The sequence below is a fragment of the Plodia interpunctella genome, chromosome 1 (genome assembly GCF_027563975.2).
Source record: "Plodia interpunctella isolate USDA-ARS_2022_Savannah chromosome 1, ilPloInte3.2, whole genome shotgun sequence".
Classification (NCBI taxonomy): Eukaryota; Metazoa; Arthropoda; class Insecta; order Lepidoptera; family Pyralidae; genus Plodia; species Plodia interpunctella.
In genome coordinates, this window is record NC_071294.1 from 1,771,019 (window position 1) to 1,792,592 (window position 21,574).

The 21,574-nt window shown below is 37.3% G+C and overlaps 2 protein-coding genes across 4 annotated transcripts; one reads left to right on the plus strand and one right to left on the minus strand.

Annotated features, from left to right (window-relative positions):
- Positions 1 to 105: 105 nt before the first annotated feature.
- On the plus strand, positions 106 to 5,501 carry LOC128676420 (uncharacterized). Of its 3 annotated transcripts, none has more exons than XM_053756641.2 (5): positions 106 to 260; positions 2,318 to 2,412; positions 3,497 to 3,620; positions 4,193 to 4,323; positions 5,135 to 5,501. In XM_053756641.2, exons 2-5 carry the CDS (start codon positions 2,333 to 2,335, stop codon positions 5,163 to 5,165), a joined length of 366 nt encoding a protein of 121 aa, XP_053612616.1. In that variant the 5' UTR covers positions 106 to 260; positions 2,318 to 2,332; the 3' UTR covers positions 5,166 to 5,501. The 3 variants fall into 3 exon arrangements, with proteins under 3 accessions (XP_053612616.1, XP_053612534.1, XP_053612684.1); XM_053756559.2 differs by lacking the exon at positions 106 to 260 and adding an exon at positions 1,112 to 1,512; XM_053756709.2 differs by lacking the exon at positions 106 to 260 and adding an exon at positions 1,752 to 1,948.
- Positions 5,373 to 21,130, minus strand: c11.1. The gene is made up of 13 exons (XM_053754873.2): positions 20,832 to 21,130; positions 20,576 to 20,753; positions 20,089 to 20,260; positions 18,319 to 18,508; positions 14,819 to 17,654; positions 13,716 to 13,869; positions 12,772 to 13,029; positions 11,849 to 12,063; positions 10,895 to 11,092; positions 10,516 to 10,683; positions 9,617 to 9,731; positions 8,773 to 9,010; positions 5,373 to 7,770 (listed from the first exon to the last, which is right to left on the minus strand). Exons 1-13 carry the CDS (start codon positions 20,860 to 20,862, stop codon positions 7,586 to 7,588), a joined length of 4,938 nt encoding a protein of 1,645 aa, XP_053610848.1. The 5' UTR covers positions 20,863 to 21,130; the 3' UTR covers positions 5,373 to 7,585.
- Between the last annotated feature and the right edge of the window lie 444 nt (positions 21,131 to 21,574).

A 21,574-nucleotide genomic window follows, 5' to 3' on the forward strand; every position in this document is an offset into this window, starting at 1 on the left:
CAATCGGGACGGCGGACATAAATTAGCACCTGCGTGGAATCCAGTGGTAGCAAAAACAAAACCTCATTTTGGTGTCAAGTCGGTTAAACACTGTCAGTATGTATTGTGACCATATTGTAACGGTACTTGGCGGAGAAATAATATGGCGGTAGAAGAAGATTCTACCGGGCAGACGTCGCCGCCGCCGTAGCGTGCTGAGTCAGTCGCCCAGTGACCACGGACCTTTGTAACAAGCTCCGAAACATTTAGGAAATAAAAAGGTATGTGCGCGTTTAATACCTGTCGTTTAATATACATTATAACACCAATTAGCTAAATAAACAAGACAGGCCGATTCTGGGTGCACCGGCAAGTCGTGCTTGTCATACGAGTACAAGGGTTGGTAGGGATATATAAAATTAAATAAAAAGCTCGTAAAAATGAAAGATGCAGTTTTAGATCGTTTATATTAGTAACAAATAATAAGTGTAAATATACTTTAAATGCCAATGTACTCTCTTGTTACTTAAATCATGGAAGCATTTACAATATTTAATAAAGGACTACTTTAAATATGGATTCTATGGGGTAGGTACACCGTATCGTTGACAATGACTTGCTATAATTACATCCCACCATCGTGTCGATTCGCAGTGAGATGCAGCTAACCAATCACAGCGCGCCATTGTGATGCAACGACAACCTGATTAATCTAATTTGATTGGTTCGCTGCGTCTCACTTCGAATCGTTTCGATAGCCTAGATGAAAACTGAAATGTAAATCCGCACTTCGCCTTTATCAACTTCAAAAACCAACCCATAGTTATGAGTTTTCATTGAGTAATTTCGCGTTTTCACCGCCCTTAAACCATAGATCAACAAAAGAAAACTTTCACTTAAGTTTTTTATTCTTTGTCTGTTTTCCGTAAGGGTCTTGATACCCGTCACTCGTTTGCTAATCTATTTTCTAACATGTTCTTACTTTATCCTGTATGTATAATATATTTATATACTTTTATATTTTAGGTTACACACTGATCCGTGTTTATAATATCATTATAACATATTATATTCCGTGTCAATTTCAACCTTGACGTTGGCAAAATCATCGTTTTGGCGAACGATGGAGCCACTAAATTAAAAAAAAAATTAACATGTTCTAAGCATTTTCTATTATTTTTGTTTGGAGCAGTTTTTTTGTATTTATATACGTTTATTTTTAAACAATCAACAATGTCTAACGTCGACACTATAGTACGGAAATTGCGTTCGGAAGAAATACCTCGGTTTGAGGCTATGCTTTATAACTACGAGACAACTTCGCTCACAGATTTCAGAAATGGCAAAATACTGCCACAGCCCCCTAAAACAGTTTATAAAGGGTCGCCCTGTGCGCCGCAACATAAGAGCCGGTACGAGCCGCTTAAACACCTGGAGACTATGTCGGAATATATACAGAAAATACCATTTACATTGTACATGAAACCAAAAGAAATTTTACACACGAATCCGCAAGATATTCAGCAATATTATGTATGTAAATCTATTTAAAGTTATACCGTAGCTAACATACAATACACAGACTAAAGTAAGTACTACTTACACTGGCGTATCGTATTTGGGGACTACCATGAAACACAAAACAGGTAGCACGCTAACGTTTTGTCTTTTTACACGATTCGTACACGATATGGGAATATCGTGTACGAATCGTGTAAAAAGACAAAACGTTAGCGTGCTATATACGTATAAGAGACATCGAAGAAATGTAGTACATCAGCCACACATTCAACCACGTCGTGAGTGTCGCCATCGACGGACACGTCATGGAGGACCTCTAGTATAGATAGGATTTCCCGAAATTTCCATGGGAACAGGAGATTTATATCATCATCTCTTAACGCGATCCACTTTGCGACCTAAACTGATCAGCATCGCGAATTCGTACCATCTACTTATTTAATTTTTAGTAAGTACTTATGAATACGATTCATTTTAGGTTCCTAAATCAGTTCACTGATCATTCCGTAAATTGATAGTAGGCCTGCAGAAATAAACTTAACAAGCTAGTGTCATTTATAACAAGCCAAATTTAAAATGCAATGACCTGCTTACCATTTTATTTTTCACTTGAATTGAACTGTTTAATTTCAGCTTTGTTACTAATTATGATCTGAATAAAATTTATTTGCATGATCATTTTTCGTGGTGGAACCAAGATTGGTGGAAGACAATCAAATCCATGTTTTAGGCTACTTGAAAGGAGTTCTGTGTTTGTAATTTTTTGAAGCGTAAAAGTTGTCAACCTAAAAATTTCACACTACATTGATTTTTGAAGGAGACGGGTGTGGATATGGAGCGTGAGGAAGCGAAAAGGACAAGACCAAGGGTCATTATGACACCTGGGGTCATAATCGACGATACTGATGAAAAGTATGATTTTTTATTTATTTTGAACATAAAATTATACTTATCAAAACTACATTTATTCAATTTTTATTGATTTTAAACGTACCCAACCGAAATTTTGATAATCATATTGACATTATACCTACGCGACATTCAGTATTTATAGTTAGACAGTAGTTAGTACTCTTCTAATCAACATACCTCCTATTTCGAGTTATAATAAACTGCATCTACGTCGACTTAAAGCGGCGGCAGTGTCAATAGCTCTGTGGTTCAAATTCAAATTTCTTTATTTTTCTCCACAATCTAAACATGACACAGACTTATAGTATAAGTTACGTGGTTTAACTTATTTTAAGATTATGAGAGACTGGTGTCTGAACTAAGCAGAGCTTGTATCTCAATGCACCAGCCTCTCCCCACGTGGTGTATACAGCATAAAAGTAAACTAATATAGTTTGCCAGTTATATTGGAATTGGTTTCCTTTTACAGAATAAATAAAATAAATAAATATACATGGACAAATCACGTAGTAATTTGCCAACTAAAAACAAAGTACATAGTTCAGATAAGGGGAAACCACTAATAGAGAGAATTTTTTAAAAGAAAATCTACCCAATTATATAAGTTTATTTAAGTGGGTTAAATTAAAAAATAAATAAAAATGTACCAATAAAATTAATTACTCAATTTAGCCAAGTGTTTGCAAAAGGTTTTCTGTATTATCGTAGTCAAGATCTAAAAGATAATTTATAGTGGTTTTTACATAAAAATTTTGAAAGTAGGTGTAACTGTAAAGTGCGATTTATTTTATTATAGAGATGAGGACCTAAAAGCAAAAAACCTGTGTGAGAATGCAGTTTGAAAAGCAGTTGTCAAAATTAACGGAGGTCGGCGGCCAGGACGGGAGGGGATAGGTTTTTTTGTCTAGGTGTTGTTTGAGGACGGAATTCAGTATAAACAGCTAACGTACAGTGAGGAAGCTCTGTGGTTAAGAGCACTATCTCGGTTAGGCAGGGCAGGGATTCGATTCTCGCTTGAGCTCTGAATTTTTTATCTCATTAGTTGTGTCCTAAATTGATTTATTAAAACTGAAATAATCTACAGGACGTACAATCTTCTGGTAAAAGACAAGTACATGTCGACCGCCATGAAGGACTATCATGCCCACCCCGAGATCGGCTGCCCTGTGGTGTCCCCTCTGGTTCCGGTCCCTGCCCCACCTTTGCCTGTGAGTGTTTGACCTTCAGTTTTGGAAAGAAATGTAGATAAATTTATTCCCAGCTAGCGGCCCGCCCAAGTTTCGCTCAGGTAAAAACATAATAAATTAGAACCCTAAACCTTCCTCAGGAATCACTCTATCTATTGGTGAAAACCGCATGAAAATCCATGCAGTCGTTTTTGAGTTTATCGTAAACAGACAGACGCGATAGAGGACTTTGTTTTATAATATGTAAGGATTAACAGAATATAATCGTTTATATGTATAAATTATGTCACAATGTATGTACATAGGTACAAATGGTGTCAACAATCATTGCATAATACTTATATATAAAAAGTTCCCGTCGCGTCTGTCTGTATGAACGAGATATTGTCAATACTATCGGACGGATTTTTGTACGGTTTTCACCAATAGCTACCGAACCGATTTCAAAAATTCTTTCACCATTAGAAAGGTACATTATCCAAGATTGCTATAGGCTATATTTTATCTCAATAAATTCCCACGGGAGCGAAGCCCTGGGCAACATCTAGTATTAAATAATCCAATGCTTACTCTTTGAAAATGTGATTCTTCAGATAAAGATCAAGAAGTACAATCCTTACTATCTGGTGTCGCCGGAGTGGCGGATGGACTCGGTGACGTGGGACACGCGGCAGGACCGCTCCTGCTGCCATCCCACCAAGGAGTTCTGGACTAGGGGAAGGCCGTAAGTACACAATTAAAGCATTAAGGCTAAAGTATGTTTTGTCACTATCGCACTTTTCAATATTTCACATCGACAGAACGAGACGGCAAATCACATAGATTGAACTAGCCCCAAAGTAAGTTCGAGACTTATGTTATGGGATACTAACTCAACGATACTATATTTTATACATAGATACATATATAGATAAACATCCAAGATCCAGGCCAATCAGAAAAAGATCATTTTCCATCACGACCCGACCGGGAATCGAACCCAGGACCTCTCGGTTCAGTGGAAAGAACTTTACCACTGCGCCACCGAGGTCGTCGCATTAATAAGAGGGTAGAAGTAGGTATGTATAGTACCTACCTACTTATCTCTCAGCACCATAGTTTAATAACATTCATACAGTCGCTCGACGGCCTTGCTAAAGGCGAAAGTGCCGCCAGCGTCGACAATGCAATCAGGGTTGTCACAAAATATGAAAGACTTTTGAACTTTCCAAGCCTTTCATTTAGCGGTCCCCCCTCCCCCCAACGAATGCCCTGCGCGAAGGCGTTAGAAATTCGACATTATATACCTCTGTCTCATCTGAGCGTGTTCCCGGTTGTTCAGCCGTGAAGCGTTGGAGCCCACGGTCCGCTTTCCTACTTTTGCGTCTCCACTTCGCACGGTCGTCGGCATCCCTAGTTGTCAGACCATTTATTTTTGTGTGTGCAAACCTGTGCAAACCCTAATCTTTCTACAAACCTGCAACACCCACATAACCTATCTTTTCATATGCCGGGTACTGTACTTAGTAGTTCTATGTCATAATTTTACTTTCCAGGAAAGACCAGCCCATTGGCCATAACAAATAAATATATAGTGCCGGACACACACATGAGTGAAACAATAAATTAATCTGAACGTTTATTGAAATGCAAACACCATCTTATAAACTATACAATGGGATAACATACATTCTAACCTAGAATAATTTCTAACCTAAAAAAATATATCACATAATGACTAAAACAATTTCGAGTCACAGATTATTTATTTAGTGTCTTTTATAGTTATTTATCTTTTTTTTTATAACCTTAGCCAAGTTTTTTTTTAATTTTATGTAGCCATGTTTAGAACATATATTTTTTTAAATAATTTTGTGATAGTTTACATTGACATTTTAATAAAAGGTGTAATTTTTCAAAGTATTTCATTGCAATCACTGATTTTAACATTTCTTAAAAATCAACGACACATCGATAACATATGAAATCAGCAAAAAAAAACTAAGAAAATTAAAAATCTACATTTATCTACTTCTAATTATATTTTTATAGACCAAAAGTTATATCATCATTTAGTCGTATATTTTAATATATCATTTTTCAGTCTCTTAAATAAGTCAGAGTCTAAAAGTCTACTTTTTAAAGTAATGACTTAACTACAAAAACAGATTCACATTTTCTTAGGACGTACGCATTGCATTTGAATTATTGTTTCCGAAAAATCGATAGTACTATCGATAGTATCGCAAAATCAATCGATGGTATGATACCCAATAGTCTTATGTATAAAATAATACATAAGTATTTTGAATGTTTTTTTGTCCTTTCTTCAACATCACGGTATGACTAAAATTAACTATATATTTAAAAGCACCTTAGAATCCCCGATTTCCTGCAATAAATCTTCAGCACAATCGAAGTGAAGATTAGGATTTATACATAAACTGTGTAAAGTAAATCCTATTTTTAATTAATGTTTGAGAAAAACGAAACATATCTCGTCTACAGTTTCTCAGTCTCCGGTTGACAGCATGTCACTATTAAAATATTCGTCCTTATTAAATGTCCTTATTCAATGAATAAGTTTTCTAAGTCAAATTTTTGAAAAAAATTACGGTGTTTGGCTTACTAAACAATAATCATGAATCATGAATATAAGAAGGTAATATTTTATCACGTGTAATACAATCATGTGTTAACATAAGTTTACACATATGATATCGAGTTTTAACGCACTTTTCATTATTTGCAAATAAAATAAGCAATTGTTTCGACTAGAGTAAACTTCTCCGTTGAAAGATTGTGATGTAATTATGATCTTCATATCTGCGGCTAAAATAATTGGAATATGAAGATATATCTATTTTTTTAAAGACTTAAAACTATAGGTCTTACTACAAAACCATGTCTAAAGGTTGAACACTTGCCAAACAGAATTGAAAGATACTGACAACTTGAAAATGACATTTAAGCACTTGACATCTTAAAATAGTAGGATAATGTGTTTAACAAGTATTAAACTTTTAACAGTTTAAAAAAAAAATACAAGAAAATATTTGATATAGGTTTTGCGATTTTTGTGCTCTAAAATGGTGAATCTTGACATATTTTTTTATTGCATTATATTAATATATAATATTAATATATGCTGTATAAGCATAATTAGGCAATACCTTTTGTCTAATCGCCTATTGTTAAAATGGTGATTTGTGATGTATAAAGATATGGGTTTTCCAAAAAGTGTAGTCAAACACATGTCAATACCGTTCACCATTTTTAAAGTACAGTCAACAGCACAACAACCTATACGGATTCATTGCAAATTCGCCCATATTACTGCGGAATAAATGTACCATGTAATAGTGAAGCTGATATGCGGTTGAAGTACAATCGCGTGCATTAAGAGCCCGGCCTCATTGCGACGTTGCGCTCCATCGTCTTCCGTTGCGCTGACGTCCATCGACAAATCGACGCAAACATGAAGTGATGTCAAAACCTATGTAAAACAACGGAGCACTGGGACCGCGCTTTAATGTGTATACATCGGTTCTAATTCCAATGTGACAAAGTCTAAAATAGAATGCAATTATACAGGGTGTTTGTTATCTATGTTATTGATCAACTTTTCGTATTAGCAACCCCGATATCGTGAAAAAAAATCAGCTTATTCATATATGTATATATGCTTGTATACGTTGTCATCAATGCAGTACATCTAGAACACATGGTACGATCGGCTACTTTGCAACTAGTAAAATCAGTTTTTTTTTTTTTCAAAAACAAAAATATATGGTGCTTGTATGACAGTGACGTGCTATGTAATTACAATTTTTGGCTTAAAAAATCATTTCTATTACTACTTCAATATAAATCAAACTGATAAATTAAAGTGACATGTCATTAATGAATTTGTTATTTAAATACGTATACATGTATTTATTTTTATCGCCCAATCAAGTAGCCTTGAAAAAGAAATAATTTCATAACCTCAAAACCATCTCCCACGATCATTCCTCGGCGACTACAAGACATATGTTAGCCAGAGCCATGGCGGCGTTTTGTCTGACCTGCGGGTTGTTGTCCTTGACTAGCTGCAGCAGTCTGGTCCGCGCGGTCCGCGTCACGTCCGCGTCCAGCTCCGTCTGGTCCGGATGGTCTGACCGGATACGGTATAGCTCCGCGTAGAGCAAACCTGGATGTTGTCATTTAGTGGTTATTATATGTTTTTCGGGACAACTAGTTGTTCGCCGCGAACTTAGACTACGCGAACACAATAAATTTTTGACGAGTCTTTACAAAATTGTGAATATTTCAAAAACGACTTAACCGATTTTGATGCCCCACGAACTTAAAAATTCTATTGACAGATCGTACATACCTTTTAAATTTCATCAAAATCATACTAACGGTTCGTAAGTTATCGAAAATAAATACTAAATATATACTCAGACAAGATCCTACATATCGCGTTACAAACATACATACAAAAAGAAATATGTTTCCCCCAAGATGAATCGTAGACCTCGCTCGCTTCGCTCACATACAATTTCATACATATTTCATATAATAATATATTGGATTTATCAATGTCAAACAATATTATTTTGTATAGCACATGTGCAATTGGATGTGTTATAGCCATAACATAGGAAAACAAGATTAAGAAACTTTTATTTACTTTTATCTTTAAAATTGCTCTTAATTTTTTGTGGCGAAAAAAGTATTGATAAGGATCTTAAGCTTTACCTATAATTTTTTTTTCTCAATTACAAATAAGCTGATCGCACTTTGTATGGAAAGTCGAAATTTTCTGTTTTTGTTATGCAGCAAAATGACATGAATAAGTTATCAGATATATACAAACCAAACCACTACATAGCATAAAACAAAATCGCCCGCCACGTCTGTCTGTTTCTAAGCTTTCTGCGAATTTTGATAGAGTTTTAACTATTATTTAGACAATTTATTCCCGATAGGTTTATACTATACATACACTAGCGGGCCCTCCCGGCTTCGCTCGGGTAAAAACATACCCCTAAACCTTCCTCAGGAATCACTCTATCTATTTGTGAAAACAAGAAAATCCGTGCACTAGTTTTTGAGTTTATCGCGAACAGACAGACGCGGTAGAGGACTCTGTTTTATAATAAGTAAGGATATATGACCTAGGTCGCTAGTATATAATAAAACTCACCCAATAACAAAGGCGGATGGGGCTTCATATCCTCGCTGGAACAGTGCAAGTAATTGACAGCAGTCTGCAAACACCTGGCCACGCTGGAAGGCATCTCGTCTGCCAACTGGCGCAACAGAGCAGCTAAAAACTCGTCCAAGTATAATCGACCTTCGTCCAGAAGGTGGGTTTGTACGAAGTCATTCGATTTCTTCACGTTGAAGGTTTTGAACAATTGTTTTAGGGTGAACTTGCTGGCCTGGTGGTAATAAATAAATAATTTAAATAAATAAAAAAACATTATAAGAACCCAGTAATAAGATACGTTATTAGATCAATTTAGCGGCTATCCAGCTGCACAATAGGTCCCCATCACATTTTTATTAATCGATGTCGTACGAGGGAGAATAAAGGTCATTGTCAGTTGCCAAATCTATGTGTCCCTTAAGGTCATAGCATAGTAAAGTTGTCCCGCACCGCTACCCAGCAAGATGACGTTCATTGGAAATTGAACTTTAAAGCGTACTTTGTAGACTTACTTTACAATAACAACAAAATAGCGGACTGCTCACTGCCAGTCCTCGCGTTGTCAATGTAAAATATGTCTACAGACGACGATTTAAAGCACATTTTTCGATGAACGTCATCTTGCCGGTTGGGAGCGGTGTGGTACAACTTTACTACCTTAAGGGACACATAGATTTGGCAACTTATAAGCAACCATAGCATTACCAAGGAGGTCCAGGTAAGGTGTAAAACCAGAGATATCTTCAAAATTTCAAGATTTATTTTTTACCACAGCTCTGTATGCAACAGGGAGGGGGGAGCAAACTAAACAAACTGTGGTAATTATAAATGAACTCACCCTGACCACAGCAGAGTTCTTATCGCAAAGGTGTAACAGGAAACACGGCAGCGAGCTCACTGCTTGTTCTACCAGAGAGTCGGACCACACCATGTTGGCTACGATGCCGAACAATCTGGCGAATGGGAAACAGAACTTTATTAACACGACCATAAAGAGCATATTTGCTTATAACTAGATTTTACTCTAAGCTTATCTATGTGCATTCTGCAGATAAAATATGCAAACGACTTTTTTTATTACTTTTTAAATAATGAAACTAGTTATTTAAACTCATGGATTTAGTAAGTACTTCGATAAAATTTAAAAATACCTACTAATTCCATGTTTAAACTATAAATAAAACAAAATAAACACAAAATTCTATCAGAGTGACGCAATTATGTCATTTTGATGAATTTCGTGTGAGCATGGCTGTTTGCCTGATTGGTATTTTAAAAAACTCATGCATTTTAATATCGACTCACTTGACAACTCAGTTTTTTTTCTTTCGTTTTTCTTTATTTTTTTTTTTCATTTGACATTCTATAATTAAATTAATTTTCATGCTTTATTATCATGTTCCAAAGTGAGTTCACAGAGGTCATTTTATTTGTAATCTGTTGTTATAGTTTTATTTAGGTATAAGTCTGCACTATCGCACTGTGTGTAAATAAATAATAATAAATATATTAGTACAAATCACACAGATTGAGCTAGCCCCAAAGTAAGTTCTAGACTTGTGTTATGGGACACTATATTTTATAACAAATTCATATATAGATAAAATTCCAAGGCCCGGGCCAATCAGAAAAAAATCATTTTCCATTATGATCCGACCGGGGATCGAACCCGGGACCTCTCGGTACAGAGGCAAGCACTTTACCACTGCGCCACCGAGGTCGTCATAAAAAACTGACCTGATAGAATTCTCCCTCAGTTGCGCGCACTCCGTGTTCATAAACGGACGTATTTTCTGCGATATCGCGAGCAGCTCCCTCTCGAAATCCTTGTCTACCTTCTCCAGTTCGGTCAACAGGCGACTGAGGCCTTGCATTGCGGCTAGAGGCACGCAGTCTGCTGGCGACCTGAACATTTATAAAATCCGTTTTAAAAGTTACACTATAATGGACCTTAACGATGAGCCGTTAAGGTCTATTCTTGCTCTTATCTGAGCATAGCAGCCCAGAATCTGACTGATGACGTTTGTATGAAAATCGCATCTGTTCCACTTTCTGCAGAGAAATTCACGCGGGCGAAGCCGCGGGCAAAAGCTAGTATATAATAGAGAACACTCACAGCGAATGGTGGTCGTCCAAAGCCTGGCTCAGCGCGGCGAACACTTGAGGCAGCGCGTGCGCGCGCAGCGGCGCGCTCAGCCGCGCCACGCCGGCGGCGCCGCGCGCGCTCGTGCAGCGCACGCGGCTGTTCTCGTCCTTCCAGCCCGTGCTCAGTGTTGCCAACACTGTCTCTATTAGGACTGTGTTGTCGTTGCATCTGAGGGATTGTTCATTTGGTAGGTGACGAGGTCAAAATCTAAAATATATGTTTAGCTAGGTCATAAAGATTTAAAGTTGGCACATTTAAAAAAGGTTATACAATTATAAAAATAAACTCAAACGTCGTAAATAAATAAAAAATTGTAACAATTTCTATGAAAGAAGTCATCACCGTAAACGCAATATTTAAGATAGCTGTCGAACAAATATAGCTTTCTTTGCGGATATTTCACCAAGTTGTGACGTCAACTCTATGTGTTATTTAGTATGGAGCGTTTGGACGAGTTCAAATGTGTGTGTTGTAATTTAGGACTCCAAACTACTGACTAAATATTTTAGAACCGATGCCTTAGCGCTGCAAAAAACACTTAATGGCACTGTAGCAGTTTTCAATAAAACCAATTTAGATTATGAAAACAATTAAGAGGAAAATAAAATATTATAATTTCATTGCAAATCAATACATATAAGACTCTTCCGTTACTGACTGACTGACAGACAACGTACAGCCCAAACTACTGGGCATAGGTAGCTGAAATTTGGCATGAAGGTTCCCTGGGGAGTGTAGGTGAGCACTAAGAGAGATGATTTTTGAAAATTCTACCCCGAAGGGGGTGAAAGCAGTGAAAACCTTTTATATGAAAGTTCTACAACGTTGAAGTTAGTGACTTGAAACTATTCACGATTTACTATGAAATTCACGCAGGTGAAACCGCGGGCAAAGGCTAGTAAAGACTAAAAAGTTTATTATTACCTGTAGTTTAACAAATCTGCCAACAAGGCCAACGAAGCCCATCGTTGCGGGGGTAAGGGTGAGCGGGAATATTGCGCCACTTTTGACACCAGTTTGGCGAGATGGCCCGGACACGATCGACAGAGGGCGCCACTCAATATAGGAGCTAGCTCCAGCAATGTACTTGACGAGTCTCCGTGTTCCACGCTGAGGCAGAGGGAGCAAGCTTCTTTTACCTGGTGAGAAAGTTTTAATAATGGCGCAGTGGTAAAGTGCTTGCCTCTGAACCGAGAGGTCCCGGGTTCGAACCCCGGTCGGGTCATGATGGAAAATGATATTTTTCTGATTAGCCCGGGTCTTGGATGTTTATCTATATATGTATTGTGTTATAATATATGGTATCGTTGAGTTAGTATCCCATAACACAAGTCTTCAACTTACTTCAGGGCTAGCTCAATCTGTGTGATTTGTTTATTTATATTTATTTAATAAAGAAAAAATATTCATAAACTGTTTCCACAATATTAGCCTCAACTAATATTATACATGCGAAAGTAAGTTTATTTGTTTGTTACCTCTTCTCGCTTTATCTACTCAACCAATCTTCTTGCAATTTCGGATTATATGTTATTAAGAGTTTGGTTTAATCTATCTATTCTATTATAGGTGGCGCTAAATGCACGTTTTTATAACTGTGCAATAAAAATACCAGATGGCGCTGTGTGTATTTCAAATGCGCTATGGATATTTTTATTCTATATAACCCAATCCCATTTTATTACGAAGATCAGAAATATAAACAAAGGTCATACAAACATAACAATTACTTGAATTAAAATAATTACATTTTTATTGGGCCCAGAGCTTCGGGAAGTCACAGCCTATATTTAACCTAGTTCATGCAAAGACAAGACAGAAAGAAAATAATTATAGTAACATATTACCTTCTGACAGTCGGCCCGATCCAAAAATGCGTTGAACGTGTAAACGCAAATCCTCGCCGGGGACAATTTAACGGAGTCCCTGTTGGGAATGAACCCGAACCTCTCCTGCCTGTTGGCCGGCAGCACGTACGCCGGCGGCTCCGCGGCCATGTAGCACGCGAGCGTGCTGTACAGCACTGAGAACAGCTCGGGGAATTTGCTTATGCTGATCGTGCGCATCGCCGGCTCTTGTAGCATCTCGCCTAAAGCGCTTATGAGCTAGAACAAGATATATTATAAATGCAACAGTCTGTTTGTATCGCGCTCGTGACTCAACCGCTGGATCGATTTTGATGAAATTCGCTATGCATTTAGTTAAAGTCCGTCGTTAAAACATAGGCTACTTTTTTTTTTCAAAAATCAACCCCCCCAATGATACTGGTAATGGGGGGGGGGTGAAAGTTTGTATGAAAATCATGTCTGTTCCGCTTTCGCAGAGAAATTCACATGGGCGAAGCCGCGTGCAAATGCTAGTCTAGTCTAGCTAGTTTGTATGTTGAGTTGAGATGTTGCCCGGGGCTTCGCTCCCGTGGAAATTATTAAATTATGAGTTAAATATAGCCTATAGCAATCTTGGATAATGTACCTTTCTATAATGGTGAAAGAATTTTTGAAATGTTCAATAGTTTCGGAGATTACCCAACTCAAACATACAAACTCACAAACACTTTTTCAATAATAGTATAGATTGAATTGTAAAAAAATGTAGTTCAGTAAAAGGGCCGTTTTGTACTCTTTATACTCTCTCTCTCTCTCTCTCTCTCTCTCTCTCTGAGCGTATTCCCGTTTCCTCTTAGCCGTTAAGCGACGGAGCCCCGCGGTCGCTTTCCTACTATTGCATCTCCTCGATCGTCGGTATCGCTAGTCGTCGAGACCATGTCTTTATAAACTGTACTCATAGTTACCGTCAAGGGCTGAAGGGCCGCAATATGGTTCTCCGTGATATGATAAGGGTCCTCATACAGCTCTATGGAGGTCATTAACCGCAGGAAGTTCTCCACTATGGCGGAAGACAGACCCTCATCTTTGGCCAGCGATCGCCAACACGACACTACGGATCTGGCGGGGAAAGACAGTAAACATTTTGATACAAAATGCTCAAATCTTTTTGATCGCGTTGACTCACAAATTTGATTTTTACATAAGATAAACTATAACTTGATAATTTTATTTTTATACCTACCGCTAAATATTCCCAAGAAAAAGGGACTTGAATGTGGTCCTATATGCATTCCAATGTACCTTTTGAGGAACAGAACCGTGAAATCCCATTTATAAGAGTTTTAATTTTACCATTTAACTTACAAATTTTTTATAATCCATCTGAATACTAATCCTGCATGCAATAAAACAAGGACACTGAGTTACGTGTAACATTTTTTGGGGGATAATATAAAACTCAATATAAGAGATGTTCATATCATATATATGACGACCTCGGTGGCGTAGTGGTAAAGTTCTTGCCACTGAACCGAGAGATCCCGGGTTCGATCCCCGGTCGGGTCATGATGGAAAATTATCTTTTTCTGATTGGCCCGGGTCTTGGATGTTTATCTATATATGTATGTATTTGTTATAAAATATAGTATCGTTGAGTTAGTATCCCAAAACACAAGTTTCGAACTTACTTTGGGGCCAGCTCAATTTGTGTGATTTGTCCTAATATATTTATATATATTAATATTTATAAAACTCAGCTAAAACTTAGCAGTAGCTTAAACAAGTTGTGCCATGAAATATTTTTTATTATTATATATTTTACTGTCTGTCTGTCTATTTTCTATTATTACTTTCAGAGCTTAACTGCTGTACCGATTTTAATGAAATTTTCTATGAATGTAATTAAAAAAGTCCATTCAAACATAGGCTACTTTTAAAAAAATTCAACCTCCAAGTGACTAAAACGTGAAGTTAATGTTTGTATGAAAATCATGTTTGTTTCAAACTCACGCGGGTGAAGCCGCGGCCAAAAGCTAGTTACAAATATACCAGAAAGAACTATACTTACTCTTTCAATGGAAGCCTTTGAGCGAGAAGCACAGCCGTCACAGCGTTGGTATGGTGCCTTGTCAACGACGTGAGCGGCTTCATTAAGCGAATCCTGGCGTCCGCTTCGACTGCGTCCATCGTGTTCAACATCACCTCCACTATCCTCTCAATGCTCTGGTACAAATCCTGACCTTTCTTCACGAAGAACGCGTCCAAAACTGAACTGATACCAACGCTCCTCAACTCTTTGTCGTCATAACCTTCCAACAAACTCTCAACAAACTGCATCGTGTGGTGGTGAGGAATCTTCTTCGATATAGTATCACACAAGGCCATGCAATAATCACTTATCATGTTCACGTCATTTGTCAAAATATTGTTTTGCAGGTTCGCAAGATCATTCATGCATTCGTCATCTGGTTCAATCGTGTGGCCTTCGTAAACATCCTGAATTTGAATGATCAATTTTATGCAATCCACTGTCGTCAATCTCACTGGGAAATTCGTGTCTGCTACTCCTGGCACTACCAGACCTAGTAAGTAGCCCATTTGACCAAATTTACTTGGCGTTTCGTAATTCAATTTCACGTTTTTTATATAAGTATCGAACATCACTTGAAGAATCAACACTGACGCTGTTCGTATCTCATCGTTTTCGTTCCTCATCCATTCGATTAAGAGACCGATTAAATCATCGATTGTGCTCAAGCAAGTCGATTGTATAATCAGCTCTCGTATCAGCTGATGAAGCAAAGTTAAGCTGTCGTTTAAAGTCTTCGCCAGACGGTCATTCTTGTCGCCGTTGCCTTCGATCTCGTACTTTCTCTTGAACGATGACAATTCTCCAAATATACTATTGAATAGTACGCGCAATATTGTGTTTCTCTCCTCTGGTAGTATTCCTTTCTGGAGTTTAGTTAATGATTTCGAAGCCTTCACAATAATTGGGTACAATTCAACGTTGCGCTTATCTAAATTAGAGTTGTAGATTTGTTCGAGTACGGCATTCAACAGTTGCCAGCGATTCCTCAACGCCACATTGTGGTGGGCCGCTGGTTGCAAAGCCTTGCTTATTTGGTACAGTGTGGTAACACTAGCTTTGCACAAGTCGAACTGTGGCGCGGTCTTCAAGATCTCGTACAATATCGACGTAACGTTATCACCTAGTCTCGCCAAGACGTGGACATCTAGACACTCAGTCGCTACTTTCCCGTAGCAAGTTATCAGAGTATATTTCACGGTGTTTAATTCCAACTCGTTTCTCGAACTCCTCGACGATAAAAAACTGAGAATTTTGCTCCCCCTTTTCCCTTCGTTGTCTTTGTAAACAGCGTCTAGTTCGTTTAGAACAAACTCTCCGTGTTGTCTTGAAGCTATTCCTATAGCGTTGCTAACATAATCGCAACTCTCCATAGGAATAGACTTGAGACCCAGTAGGATGATCTTCAAAACATTCTCAACCACAGCAGCGTTAGCTATATGACAGGATAAAATAGCTAAGTACTGCAAAGAAACTCCTTTCACCATTGGCGGTTGCTTTTTCGCTACAACTTGTTGGGTTATCAGCATCGCTATATTTTCCACCCATTTGTTATTGTTCACTTGTTCCACAGCCGACACTAATAGATCCAACAACATCCTATGCCATTGTTCCTTCGGTTCAGTTTTATCGACAAATTTCAGCAACCTCTGAATTTCGACCGTCCATGAATTCTTGAGATTCTTATGGATATCGCCTGAATATTCTTCGAGAAAGATCAGCAAATTTTTATTTTTCTCCGTCGCTTCCGGTTCTACAACATGCGTGATGCATCTAATGAAAACTAAATCAGGATTGACTTTGAATTCGTCTACATTTTTGGATGTATCTTCAATTGCGTCTGAATTGTTTTGTAGCAACGACGTGAGACAATGACTCACTGTAGACATTGATCCAGTGAATTCATCGACAGTTAGAGCGGTTAGTAATAAATTTCTTAATTGTGTACGAACACTAGTCACAGTATTACACATTAATATGAGAGAACTTTTGCAAGTATCGTGTAAATCTGTCAAGTCATGTTTGACCACGGTTGGATTAGCTTCATAGCTGCAATGTTTTATAATGAACTCGATCATGGTAAAATCGTCCGGTGACACTATACAATTTCTGTAAACCAACCCGACAATAGCTTTGACCAATAACTTTTTCATTTTTAAACCCTGTTCCATCGTAGTCATTACTTTTAGTAAGACAATGAATTTTTTCGCGTAATTTTCGACGAATATTTGCGATGACGTCGTCAGATGTGTTAAAATGATGACTGCTTTCATTCTGTCCTTTTCTTGATTGTTCTTGCATTGATGAAGTAGACTTTCGATGGTTTGTTCTGGGAACTGACCAGCCATATGATCGAAACATCTTAGCACTTCGAAATGGTTTTTAACTGTATGAGGCTGGTCGTAATCCGGCTCCAGAAGGACCAAGTTAAACAAAACATGATTTATGGAGTTTATGACGTTTTCGTTCAATGTCAATTTCGGGTTTAAAGGCGATGGAGAGAGTATATACGATATACATTGACTAATATAGTAGAAATTAATGATGGGTTTTCTGTACAAAGACAGCAATGAAAGCACGAATTTGTTGACAGTTTCGTTGAACTGTCTTTCGGGTATGAGCCTGGTGATGGGGCCTAGGGCTTCGAGGACCGACTCAGAGACTTTGTGCTCGTTGGAAGGCAGCCATTGGTTGTACAGCACGTCGAAGATGATGGAAAACTCCGTGACAAAATTGTACTTTATAGCTGTTATGTTGCCGTTTTCTACGTTGTCGCCGATTTGTTCCGAGACTGCGATGGCGAAGTGGCCGAAAGCTATATAAAATATAAAAAATCGTTCAATAAAATGTGGAACTTCGCCACAGATAAATCTTGTTACAAAGATCGTTTGCATTGGCATTCTAAGAGGGAATCACTTTTTTTTTCTGCATTATTTGCCACCAGTAAATGCTAGTAGTTTGTATCTTATTATATAAATACTAGCGGTCCGACCCGGCTTCGTTAGGATGAAATCAAAATTAATTATACACCTAAAACTTCCTCACGAATCACTCTATTGGTGAAAACCGTACAAAAATCCGTCCGGTAGTCGTAGCAGACGACTTTGTTTTATATATAGTGATAGTGATAATTTGTGTGAAATATTATTATTGAGGTCTAATTTCTGAAAAAAAACTACTATAGATGGCGGCAAACAATTTGAGCATTCGCAGAAGTCCGGTTCTGCTATTTTGAACACAATTCCAATGGTGTCTGAAACGGTTCTCCGACGGTTGCTTCGTCTACGAACGTTTCGTCAACAGAATGTTTCAACATCGAGCGTTTGAACGACAGAACCCTTCATCTACAAACTATAGATGACAGAATAGAGGAGACATTCTGTCGGCAAATCGTTCGTAGATGAAGCAATTGTCAGAGAACCGTCTCTGACTCATTCCAAAGAAAAAAAAATGAGCAACTTTTACTTGAACCATCTCACCATAAGCGAACGACTGCTTGACGCCATCTTGCTTGACCAAGGACAGCAGGGGCAGCATTTTGCCGAGGATCTCCTTGACGTGCGGCACCAGCCCGTGCGTGTTCACGGCCGCCAGCGTGCCCAGCGTGTGCGCCACCGTGTAGTGCGGCACCGACGCCGGCGACAGCTGGTTGATGAGGGAGCGGAGTACCTGAGACAATGACCCGATATTTATTTTATCATTTTAACCCCGCGTCGTTACAGAGTTAACTTGATGTAACTACGCTTAAAACGTTATGTATTTGGTGCCATTAAATACTCAATACTCAATATTTTTATTGCATACCATAAAGTTGACATGGTGTTATAAATTATATAAACAAACACATATTTAAGGACCCTGGCGGGCACAGCATCATGAATAGATGAGAGGAGGTCGCACTCAAAATAAATGTTTATAAGTAAATTGTAAATTACGGACTCAATTCAATTTAAATTCATAGATCAATGGGTTAAAATAGCCCATGTTACTCAAGTAGTCGTTTATTTCTGTGCCAAATTTCAACAAAATCGGCTTAGTGGTTTTTGAGTTGGTTCAGTACCAACACAAATACAAATCTATTCTTTTCATAATATTAGTGTATGGATATATAATATTACTGCGCCCCGGGGCTTCACTTCGATTTCGGGATAAAAAGTACCCTATGTATATATATTCCAGGTTATATTTTACCACCAACAAACATAACAATCCGTCATTTGTAATATTAGTATTTAATAATAATGTATTTAATATATGTGTAGATATATTTTTATATAGAGCTATATTTTTATAGACCTTGTGTCCAATATTTGCTCTTATCATCCAGTCATACTGTTGTTATGAAATATAATATGTTACTGTCCATTATACATCACATAATGTCGCCATTTTAATTGCTCCATTTCATTTATTATCAAATGTCTAATTATACATATTCATTACTGTCCCGTCCTGGCTTTGCTCAGGGAAAACTTAATAAATTACACACAGGTATCACACTATATATATTGGTGAAAACTGCATGAAAATGCATTGGTTTTTGAGTCTATCGCGAATAGACAGACAGACACGACAAAGGTAGATTTATAATATGTAAGGATATACAGGTTGGTTTTCAAGCACCAGCTAAATTTCTACATTATGCTCAGTACGTAACACTCATTAACTTCTATAAAAAAACATAGTGAAAAAAGAACATAAATTCGACTTTCCATAGTAAATCTGATCAGCTAATTTAAAGAAAAAAATGGTTTACTCTTCATGCTATGCATTTCTTTGGATAGGTATCCAAGCTCAAAGTTGTTGTTTAAAAAAATTATGTAAATGTTAAAATGAAATGTGTTTAAAAAACACCTTTTACTGTATATAATAAATCTGAAAGAGTTTGTTCATTTAAATTGTAAATTATCTAGTGAAATGTGCCTTAAGCAGATTGATTCAAGCATGCGATATAGATAAAATTTCTAGAATTTCTCCTTGAACTTTTGTCTAATATTGCGTGCCTCTAAAGTTTATTTCGGAAATCTATCTAACCCAAGGTTTCACTGTCAGAAGTAATACTTCATCTAATATTGTCCCTTAAGCACGAAAGTAAGTCTCAGTGGCACAGTGGCAAAGTGCTTGCGCCTGAACCGAGAGGTCCCGGGTTCGATCCCTGGTTAGGTCATGATGGAAAATGATCTTTTTCTGATTAGCCCGGGTCTTGGATGTTTCTGTGTGATTTGTTCTATTTAAAAAGGGCAGCTCACCAAGTCCAGATGTTCATGGCTAACTGCCACCAACACAGCTGAAGCTCCCATCTGCACCACCGGCTCGTATGAAGGATTCTCTATCATTGCCCGCTGCATGGAAGTGACTAGCTCCGCAGCCGACTGCTTCTCCAACCTCTTCACTTGGTTTACACATGTTTGTTCAAGAACCCTGAATTATAAACGTATTGGAAGTCAGAATTTGATAAACAAGTAAAAAAATTTTCACACATGAAATAATTTACTTTAAGCATGTACAAAGATGATTGAAATGGAATGTACTTTTTTATATTTTAAATTAAACGAAATTGAATGAAGCCGGAGTCAATTCAAAGATACAAAGCCATGTAAAAGTAGGCAATATTTAAATTCTCAAATATTTTTATCATTTACAAAAACAACAAATGACTAAAATCAATTGTTTTAGCTAGGTAAATGAGACATGAGATAAGTCAAACATGACATAAAACTATGGAAAATTACTTACTTGACTATGTTTCCCAGCTGAATTGAGTTTGGTTTGACTGTGTTCTTGTAAAACTCGCAGAATATATCGATGAATTCATTCGGATAGCAGTTCGCTATCTTCGTCAACGACTTAATTACCACATTGTTTACAGAGTTCTCACTATCGCCTATTGCATTTATTAACACTGACACGGTATCTGAAAATTTAAATTTTATCTTTACCTGAAGCCCCACAAATGCAAGTTTGGAAATGCCTATAAACCACAAATATGTACCTTTCAAAATTTCTGCTTTTGTTGTCGCCATGATATTGTCGTCATATGTGTAAAATGTATCTCCAATTTGTACATAAAACAACGTACACTTCACAAAAGCACAAAATACAAAACAACAGCACTAGGTATGAATCAATCGAACACTATCATTATCATGACAATGACATTTCTGCGTTATTTTCCTTTCACTTCGTTTGTCCAAAATGCCGTACCAGATTTTCTACGAAGAATTTTAATACAATATGATCAGCGTATTTCATTTGTTTTCCGTTTAATTCAGGAAATATTGAAATGGAACAAATCTCCAACTGGTTGTCAGTTGATGTCGGTGAATGACATTGACATTAATTAAAATGTTGCCTGGTATATGACTAAGAATAAATGTTGCCAAGTAAAATAAGTACAATCAAATCGAAAAGCAGTCTTATAAAAAAATATTAATTATTTAACAAGTCTTACACAAGTACAGTTGACCGCATGTCAAGTTACTCAATCTTTAAACCGTAGCAGGTAATTTAGGTAGGTTTATGTGCTAATACAAATTTCCCAAATGAGTAACCCTGTTGTTCATAAAAAATATCCATGCATGCAATATATCCATGCAATAGCCGATTAGTTATTTACTTTTATATCATGTATGAAATATGCAATTCATGCCAACGTCTTCAGTTTGTAACTTTCTTCGTGGTTAGCTATCATATGGCTATAGTACAGAGTCATCGTCTCATAGTCATCTTTATTCA

What these genes read in the sequence shown, in the direction of transcription:
- LOC128676420 (XM_053756559.2), top strand. Translation starts at nt 1,213, where the DNA reads ATGTCTAACGTCGACACTATAGTACGGAAATTGCGTTCGGAAGAAATA. An exon ending in TCCCTGCCCCACCTTTGCCT is followed by an intron (nt 3,621 to 4,192) that starts GTGAGTGTTTGA and finishes GTGATTCTTCAG; the next exon opens with ATAAAGATCAAGAAGTACAA. An exon ending in TTCTGGACTAGGGGAAGGCC is followed by an intron (nt 4,324 to 5,134) that starts GTAAGTACACAA and finishes TTTACTTTCCAG; the next exon opens with GAAAGACCAGCCCATTGGCC.
- c11.1 (XM_053754873.2), bottom strand. Translation starts at nt 20,862, where the DNA reads ATGGCGACAACAAAAGCAGAAATTTTGAAAG. An exon ending in CAAAGGCTTCCATTGAAAGA is followed by an intron (nt 13,870 to 14,818) that starts GTAAGTATAGTT and finishes TTTCCCCGCCAG; the next exon opens with ATCCGTAGTGTCGTGTTGGC. An exon ending in CGGCCCTTCAGCCCTTGACG is followed by an intron (nt 13,030 to 13,715) that starts GTAACTATGAGT and finishes ATCTTGTTCTAG; the next exon opens with CTCATAAGCGCTTTAGGCGA.